This window comes from Pseudochaenichthys georgianus, chromosome 3, assembly GCF_902827115.2.
Source record: "Pseudochaenichthys georgianus chromosome 3, fPseGeo1.2, whole genome shotgun sequence".
Classification (NCBI taxonomy): domain Eukaryota; kingdom Metazoa; phylum Chordata; class Actinopteri; order Perciformes; family Channichthyidae; genus Pseudochaenichthys; species Pseudochaenichthys georgianus.
Window position 1 is genome coordinate 51,008,796 of NC_047505.1, and position 9,989 is coordinate 51,018,784.

The following is a 9,989-nucleotide window of genomic DNA, read 5'->3' on the forward strand; positions in this document are numbered from 1 at the left end:
CATTGAGGAAAGGCCCAAATCCCCGTCTCCCGAAGCCCCGTCTCCCAAAGCCCCGTCTCCCAAAGCCCCGTCTCCCAAAGCCCCGTCTCCCAAAGCCCCGTCTCCCAAAGCCCCGTCTCCCGTCCCAGCTGCGAGTCCCAGTCCCTCCCCCAGCCCGACCCCGCCAGTGCAGCCCGCCGCCCCCACATACCAGGTGAGGCTCATCGAATTATCCCAAAAAAAGTGTCCATTGCTGCCTTTAGAGTTTTATGAAGAAAATGGCGCTTTCTTTCTGAACGTGTGGAAAAGTCGAGTTTTGTGTAGAATGTTTTTGAGAGTGCGTTTCAGGCCCTGTGGAGTCGATTGGTGTTGCTTTTGTGACGACGATAGATTTTGGAGATGGGTGGGTTAAGGGGCTCTTTACCACTTGGAGTCGAGTTTAACATTTGAATATCTCGCGCTACGAGGTGGACATCCATATAGGTGTCGATCTTCTTGGGTGAACGGTGACCTCCTAATATCATGAGCAGCCGTAAATTAGTAATCGCTGAGAAATGAAATGAAACGGTTGATCTGTTTGTGTCGTCAGAACACAGAGGAGGTGTCCCGACATGATGATGCTGGAGAGGAGAAGGGAGAACAGGAGAACCAGGAGAACCAGGAGGATCTGTACCAGAACCCCGAGGAGACGACAGAAGCAGCAGCAGGAGGTGAGAGATCAGTTAGAACTGGTGGATGAAACCCTCGTTATTGGCCACACATGTTCATGCACAACATGTGTCCCCTCTTCTTCATGTCTCTTCTACATCATGTGTCCCCTCTTCTTCATGTCTCTTCTACATCAACATGTGTCCCCTCTTCTTCATGTCTCTTCTACACCAACATGTGTCCCCTCTTCTTCATGTCTCTTCTACACCAACATGTGTCCCCTCTTCTTCATGTCTCTTCTACATCAACATGTGTCCCCTCTTCTTCATGTCTCTTCTACATCAACATGTGTCCCCTCTCTTCTCCATGTCTCTTCTACATCAACATGTGTCCCCTCTTCTTCATGTCTCTTCTACATCAACACGTGTCCCCTCTTCTCCATGTCTCTCTTCTTCATCAACTCAACTGCATACAACTCAACATGTGTCTTCGGGTCAATGCTTAGATTGCGTCTCCTTTCTTTGACTAATACTCACGTGTTCCTCCTTCAGATGGTCAGTTGGAGTACGGAGAAGACGTCGGGGTGACGGCGGTCGCTCTCTACGATTACCAAGCAGGTGAGACCGAAAGCTGGGAGCAGATCAGAAAGAGTGCACTGGTCGTTGTTATCGTCTTATTCTTTGCCCCTATAAATACTATACTATTTATCTAATATATCATATTCCAATTACTTTTATATAGACTCTTCTTGCACTATTTATATTCTGTTTTGTTGTGTTGCTCTGTTGGAGAAGCCTGTGACCTAAGATTGTCATCGTCATGACTACACTGTAGCTAGTATGCACACAGGACAATAAAAGCCTTGAATTCAAAGGTTTAATTGTCATACGCACAAAAGCAGCAGTGTAGTTGTCGGCAATGGAAATGAAGAATTAAAAGCCCCACTTCCTGCCAGAAGTGCAACATTAAAGGTGTGGGCTAGGTAATTCAACTTCAGAAACACGTTTTGTTATATTCCATGGAAGCTCTTAACATCTCCGCGATAGCAATGAATATATTAAAGCTTTGACAATAAATATCATCTGTGGAAGCTGTGGCGCTGTACAAATCATCTTTCATCAATCATCTGAGCCGGTCCGGCTAAAGTAACTGGATGGCCTACCTGCCTGTCAGCCTTCCATCTGGGCACACAACTTATCTCGTGCCCTCATTGGTCATGTGCGCGTTCATGTTGTGTTGGAGGAGGGGCTCTGTGAGGAAGTCTGAAGGAAAGGGCAGATTTGTTTCAGTTGTGTACTTTCAAATCCCTAGCGCACTCGAGCTGGTTTCTCCATTCTTACCTCCCTACCTTTAAGACATAAACATATTTATACTTACTTAATATGGACAGGTGCACTACAGGACCTCCAACAGTAACGTAGAAACACAGTTACAATTACTTTTTAAATATATATTTGTATTTACTTGCACTATTTTATCTGTTCTATTGTGTTGCACTGTTTAGAGGAGCTTGTAACCTAAGATTGTCATCGTCATGACTACACTGTAGCTATGTACGCATAGACCAATAAAAGCCTTGAATCTTGAAAATACATTGAGCCCAAATGTTCTCCCGTTCCAGCGGCGAGGACGAGATTTCCTTCGACCCCGACGACATCATCACAAACATCGAGATGATCGACGAGGGCTGGTGGCGAGGCGTCTGCCGGAGGAGCGTACGGCCTCTTCCCCGCTAACTATGTGGAAGTGAGGCAGTGAGAACAAGGAAGGACAGAGGAAGGAGACGCCCCCCTCTTCACACCTCCGTCTTCAACTCACCGTACTGCAATATCATAATCTTTTGCTCCTTTGCCATCCTTCCACCTTTCCCCCTTTGGATGAGTTTCCTTTACTCGATGCAAAGAGAAATATATTAATAATGATCTGCTCAAAATGCAACATGTGAGGGATTCACCTCCTGCCTCACCGGTGCACTTTGAAGCTTATATTTTCATATTAGAGTCGAGGTATTTGCTTTGCTTCTTCACACACATCTACCGTTATGTAAGCAGTAGAAGGTTCAAGTGGGGATTTAGATTATTCTCGAAGCCGACATGCTGTCCGTGGACCAACCAACTGAACCCCTTTAGTGTGTCTGCGTAAAGTTAGCAGGAGTTTTAAATTCCCTTTCTTATTGAACACTAAACTTCATTTAGTAAAACTTCTTTCTCCTTTTCTTGCAATGTTATTATAAAACCATGATAATCAAGTTTCCTGCGATGCTGAATTGTTTAGCAAAATAATGGGGGGCCAAAATCACAAGCGTAACCGAAATATTTCGTACATAAAGTATTATTTTAATCATCTTCAAACATTATGTACGTACAGAGAGAACATGATTTATGGCGCTTTGAGAACGTGGTGTGTGTGTGTTGTGTGTATGCTTGGGGTGTTTTTCCTCTTCGTCTAATATGTTGAATTAAAGATTAGAAATGTATATGAAGGCTAATGTTTGGGTTTATTTTCTCCAAACACTTATTAATTATTTCAGACTGTTTTTCAGTAGTGTAGCTTGAACAAGTATATGTGCCTGAATGTGTGTGTGGTGTGTGTGTGTGTGTGTGTGTGTGTGGGGTTTCATGAAATTCATCTTCGGGGTTTTTATAATGGAAAAAAAAGTGACCTTTTCAAATGCATTATTTGTATTGTCTGTACTTCTGTTTGCTCGACACATCATTACCTGCTTGTTCTTTTTTTTGTTTCAATGAATAAAGAATATGAATTATTCTTGCTCGTTTCTGCGGCCCTTATTTCAAGGACTTACAGCTGTTAATGAACATTAGTCAGTTTTGAAAGTTAGCAAAAAGGGGAAACAAAAGTTATAGTAGGTAGAAAAAAAAGCAATGGTATAGACATAGGACGTCTTAAAAAAAGTCATAGTATAGTATGTCGTAAAACAGTTAAAAGTCAAGGTCCAGTATGTCATTCAACCCTCCTATTGTCTTCGTGTTCCCCCCTTACTTTGGTGTTCACGGTCAAATTTGACCGGTCCTGTTTTAACTGCTATTACATCAACACAAAAAACCTTAATCATCACCAAATTTCATTTAACACCCTTTCAAACTGTACATATTGTATCAGAGTACTGGTATACATGAAGAACTGCAGTTAATATACAAAGAACAGACACTGAACATCAGTGGCGTAGCTGTGGGTGGGCCCGGGTGGGCCTGGGCCCACCCACATGCACGTCTGGCCCACCCACAGCCAATCAGCGCTTCATAGCGCAGAACCGGGAAGCCCAGAAGGAAGTGCCACCAACTGCAGTTCAATCTAGCAGCCGACAGGGGATGGATGCAAAAAGGAGCAATTCCCATAGACCCCCATGTTAAAATGCCCAACTTTACAGCAGAAATAAACATGTTCTAGCCTGGATCCATACAACTTATTCTGGATATAGTTAGATTCCACCTTCATGACAATGGAATAGGGAGTGCATTTTTTTACCGTGAGTTTTTATAGTAAGTAAAGTAACTTTTGCCGTGAGTGAATGAAAGTATTATTTCTTCTTGAGGTCTGCAGTTTAGCGTGTACACATTTGCTGAATATGAAAACACTCAGTGTGTGCCCACTGTGCGACTGTCAAGGATAAACAACCTGTGGCCCCCGATATATGTCGTATGTATTATTGCTACACAAACATTACATTGCAGTTTAAGTGTCACCAACTCCGTTTCTAACATGCAAAAAGACAGCAACATGCGTATTTTTAGTATTTTAGATCTTTCCAATCCAGACAAGAGATCTCTCTCCCCCGGGGCAGTTTACACACACGCAGCTGCAACATGCAGCAACACACACACACACGGAGGAGATGGCGGAGAGAACGCACTCCGAGGTGTGGTTAAACTATAGCCGTGTCTATGTGGACAATACTCGTTACCAAAAGTGGAATAAGAGTTTAGCATGTGAGGGCGGTAACACGATCAATTTGTCTAAACATTTATCCAAAGCGCCTCCAACATCCAGACGGAGGAATGCACCGGGTTCCACTGTCTTTCTAGCAGCTCTGTAGCCCCGTCCAGAGGAACGGTTCCACGTCAGGTGTTATGTATGCTAGCAGCAAACACCACGGAGTTAACTCAGTTATACAAACATGGGTTAATGATTAGAGGAAACTGAGTTATTTATTTTGTTAAAGTTTCAGCTATTCTGTTTACAATTCTGTCATCACATTATTTAATATGATTTGTTAAAACATTGTTGTTTCTTTTTGATGTGAAATATTGTGTATTTAATTTAAATAAAAAGCAATGTTGATTTTGTTCACAATTTGTTTAGTTAGTTTACCTTTTTTTTCTCCAAAAGAACCGATAAAAGTACCGTTAAAGGACTGGACCGATAAAGACATAGACATACTTTATTGTCATTTCAACAAGACACAGAGTGTACTATTAAAACGAAATGTCGTTGTACTGGCTTACAGGAACAGGACAATATAAAAACTTGCTAAAATTGTACATATAAATAAATAATAGTGACGTGGTGCTGATAAAATTATAGATAAAGTGTGCGTTTAAATATAAAGACTTACTATACATATAAATAAAATAGACATACTATATAACAAATGTGCTGTGCTTTACACAGCGTAATGTAATCTTTATGTTACTGTCTACTTGCTGTTCAGCAGTCTGATGGCTTGGGGAAAAGCTATTGCAGAATCTGGCTGTTTTGCTCTTAATGCTGCGGAACCTCTTGCCGGAGGCAGCAGGGAGAACAGAGCATGGTGAGGATGAGTGGGGTCTTTAAAAATGTTCTGGGCTTTTGTCAGGAGCGTTTCGGTGTCTCTGATGGGAGGGAGAGAAACTCCGATGATCTTCTCTGCTGTCCTGACCACTCTCTGCAGAGACTTCCAGTCTTTGGCATTGCAGTCTCTCGACAGATGGAGATGCCGCTGGTCAGCACGCTCTCTGTGGTTCCTCTGTAGAACGTGGTGAGGATGGGAGGGGGAGCTGTGCTCTTCCTCACCGGCGCAGGAAGTGTAGGCGCTGCTGTGCCTTCCTTAAATAGTGATGTAGTGTGAGTGGACCAGGTCAGACTGCTTGTGATATGCAGCCCCAGGAACTTGGTGCTGGCTGTAGTCTTCACTGCTGTGCCGTTGATGTGGAGTGGTGGGTGACGGTGCTTTTTGTTCCTGAAGTCGACAATAATCTCTTTGTTTTATCGACATTCAGGATCAGGTTGTTGGCGTTACACCAGTCTGTCAGATGGTTTCACCTCCTCCCTGTAGGCCTGTTCGTTGTTGTCCCTGATGAGTCCCACCACTGTTGTATCGTCCGCGTACTTTATGATGTGGTTGGTACTGAACCCTGGAGCATAAGCATAAGCGCTATCGATACAGTAGTAGTACGTTAAAGCCTTAACGATACCCATCCCTATGTGGATGTCAGTTTTACACACATTCTGAGGCTGCCGTGCCTATGTTTTTAGTTTTCACTGCTAATTTATGCTTATGTTCTATTAGTGCATTAAAAAAATCATTAAAATCATTAATGAAGTTTCAGCTCAGACCCCACGCTTAATATGTCTCCCTCTGGCCCACCTACATTCTCCAGGCCCCACCCACACAATAATTCCTGGCTACGCCACTGCTGAACATGTGTTGCGTGTGCCAGGTGTGATCCATGTGGGGGGATGGGCACATTAAGAGCGGGAAATGTATCACATTGTTCTGTTTGTTTGCAAGGTGTGATTCACATGGGGGGGGGGGGGGTGGGCACATCTAGTGTATGTGTGTGTTTTATCCATGGTTTTATCTGATCCGGATGGTTACTAATTCCTTTTCTTTATGCGGTCATGTTTGACCGGGAACACAAGTTGACTAAATCATCCAAAATGCAATGAAAGTGGTGATCAGCAATTTTATATGTTTCAAATGTCTACTGTGAAGGATATCATAAAGCCTTGATTGCAATCGAATGAAAAACAATAAAGTTATGATTGAAAGTAGTAGATCGGTCAGATTTGACCCGAAGACAACAGGATGGTTAAAAGGTGAAAAAAGTCCTAGCATAGATGACGTTACTTCAATCTGGAGAGACGGTTTGATGAAAGAATACATATTTATTGCCAGGAATGCACGAATGGATGTCATGGAGTTTTGGCGATTAGGCCCCGTTGTGCAGGAGTATCATTCGGGAGGGGAGAACCGATCCGATGAAACCCCCCGGGGTCTAGACGCTGGTGGTGGTGATATTTTCATCTGAGTCCGGCGCACTTCCTGGGGGCTGAATGGATAGTTGGGGTCGGCCTGAAGGGGGAGGGGCTTAGCTTGACCCTGGATTCAGAGGGACAGGAGGTGAAAAGGGGGGGAGGAGGGTTGCGTCGAGTCGCCTGAAATGAGTAAATGAATGAGAAAAAGACGTCTTCCTGGTTGAACTTGCGCTGAGCTTCCAAAGCGTTTGACACCGTCGATCATCACATTTTAAAGCAGAGGCTAGCCAGTATAGGCATGTCCAGCCATGCAGTGGTTTGTGAACTACCTCTCTGAAAGGTCCCAATGTGTTCACTTTGATGGGCTGTCTTCTGAGTGGTTAAACATTTCTAATGGTGTACCACAAGGTTCTGTTTTAGGTCCTCTTTTATTCTCCATCTACATCAACAGTTTAGGTGAAAATGTGGATGAAGGTACTTTACATTTTTATGCGGATGATACCGTGATGTACTGTGCAGGTCCCTCCATTCAAGAGGCTGGTGTTAAATTACAGGCTGTTTTTAACACGATTCAGACTCAGCTCTCTGAACTAAAGCTTCTTTTGAATGTGGAGAAAACCAATAATGCTCCTTTCTAAAGCTAAAAAGACACCAGAGCCTGTTTTAGATATTGTAACTACGCAAGGAACACAACTTGAAGTGGTTGCCTGTTACAAATACCTGGGTATCTGGCTTGATGATTGTCTTACTTTTAAACTTCAGGTCATTAATCTGCTTAAAAAACTGAGGGTTAGGCTAGGTTTCTTTTTCAGAAACAAGTCCTGCTTCTCGCTTGAGGCCAGGAAAAGGCTCTGTGACCTTTGACCTGTGCTATCACTATGGTGATCTGATGTATATGAATGCACCTGCCCATTGCCTGGTCAAGTTAGATGCTGCATTAACCCATCACTGTACCCTGTATGCAAGGGCTGGTCTGCCTTCACTAACTGTACGGAGGCTCAGTCACTGGTACACTTTCATATACAAAGCCATGCTAGGGAAACTTCCATCTTCCATCTGCTCCCTGATCTCACGGAGAAGTGTAAGTGGCTGCTGCCTGAGATCGAATGCTGTGGTTTTATTAAATGCGCCAACTGCTAGGACTGTCTTAGGGAAGACAGCTTTTAGATGCAGCTCCTCTGTCTTGGAATAGTCTGCACATTAATGGAAACTGAGCAATCTGGTGCCACTAAATGTTTTTAAAGCTCGGTTGGATGCTACTCAATCGGAAGCTATTGGTACCTGTTTATGTGGATGATAATTATGACGTCCTTTTGTTGTTCTGTTTATGTTTTTATGTTTCATGTGGAACGACTTGAGCAGGTCTCCCTTGAAAAAGAGATCAATGGGATTTATCTGTATAAATAAAGGTTTGAAATGAAATGAAATAAATCATAGTATGTGTAATAAAATCAAACAAATTCATCGTATAGTATGTTTTAATTCTTTTGAAAATAAGCCATAGTATTGTGTGAAAGTTATAGTATAGTATGTCGTAAAAAGTTTAAAGAAAGTCATTGTCCAGTATATTGAAAAAAAGAAAAAGGTCATAGGATAGTAGATCGTATAAAATCATAGAATGTCGTAAAAAAATTAATCATATAGCTTGAAGTAATAAGTACAAAAAAGTCGTACAATATTAAGTTGTTAATGAAAGAAAAGTGGTAAAAAAAATGTACTAAAGTATTGCAAATGTTTCATTTTCAAATCATAATACAGTATTTTGTAAAAAAACTAAATGTAATAGTATGACTATATTCTTTTGCAAAAATAAATATATTTTTTTTATGTTTAGCTGAATAAATGAATATAAAACGAGAGACATGAAAGACAGAGGGATACAACACTAGTGCAATATTATATTTATTTCTTACAGTGAATTTTGGTTGCCATACAAGAAGTCTCGAGGATCTGAGTGGGGGGGGGGGGGGGGGGGGGGAAGAGTGCAGTTACAGGAAAACTCTCTTCTTCATCATCAGTAATTAGTTTGACTCTATGATGATTCAGTAGCACAAAATTACAGCAACATAGAAAATATGAACACAAGTCTCTGCACAAATTACCAAAGAAATCTTAGCCTCTATGAAGACTTAATCAAAGAATAAAATCTATTCATGAGGAAGTTAAGAAAGAATAAAACCCCAGATGTTGGACGACGATGAGGGTGGGATCAGTGTTTTGAGGGGGGGGGGGAGTGGTGAAGCTTTTTAAAGATTGTTTGTTACTACATCTACTCAGCCACCACTAGTGTTTTTGGTGGATTTATGTATGTATACATATATATACATTTCATATAATTTCCTAACAAGATGGCCTGCATGTATATCTTAAAAATAATGTACACATATTTGCTCTTTTTTAAAAAACACACACTCTAAATTCAAGGGGGAGGTGAGAGAAGTCAGGCAAATGTTTGTCCGAAGATACCTGGATAAATATTCACTTTATCGTCCACAACATATCTCAAAGGGGACGCAGCAACTAACTTTTTAATACTTGTGCACGTACGTCCGGGCATCGTGGACTTAATGCTGACAACTTTGACTTAATTTAAGTTGTATTACTGTAATGTATAAACACAAGTCCTGCAGTGTAATAGTAGTGCATTAAAAGTGCAATATGTGCCAATGAAATAGTAGTGTTTATATGAAGTAGCAGATAAGTACTTCAACATTTCAATAAAGTATAATATCAATGGTTACCACTGCCGGGTCAGAAAACTACAGGATGTCACATTCAGAATTTAACGCCTTTGGACGCCACCCATTTCTTGCGAGCCAATCAAAACAAGTCTTTCTTTTAGGAGTTGTTCTTAAAGCGACAGGCGCTAATATGTAGTATTTCAAACAGAGAGAGAATACAGCTGTTTTCAGACTTCTAGCATGTCGTTTTTGATCAAACATGTTCTAGTAGCAACCCAGATTACAAATCTAAACGTGAAAATGAGCACGATATGTCCCCTTTAAGTATCTACTTACGTCATCACTTCATTCATAAAACACTGACACTTGATCATGATATGTAACTTTAAAATGGGAAAATAAAACACAACCAAGGAGATTCATTCAGAATAAATATTGCTTCTTACACAACCCATAAGTCTAATAATAATCATCATAATAATAATA

At 41.5% G+C, this 9,989-nt stretch overlaps 1 protein-coding gene across 1 annotated transcript in view; it reads left to right on the top strand.

Moving 5' to 3' along the window:
- LOC117442767 (src substrate protein p85-like) overlaps positions 1-2,385 on the top strand; it is a 22,682-nt gene extending 20,297 nt beyond the window's left edge. Inside the window, 5 exon segments of the mRNA XM_034078719.2 lie at positions 8-193; positions 569-689; positions 1,179-1,244; positions 2,227-2,336; positions 2,338-2,385. Of these exon segments, the coding sequence (XP_033934610.1) occupies positions 8-193; positions 569-689; positions 1,179-1,244; positions 2,227-2,336; positions 2,338-2,385 (531 nt within the window).
- The last annotated feature ends 7,604 nt before the right edge of the window (positions 2,386-9,989 follow it).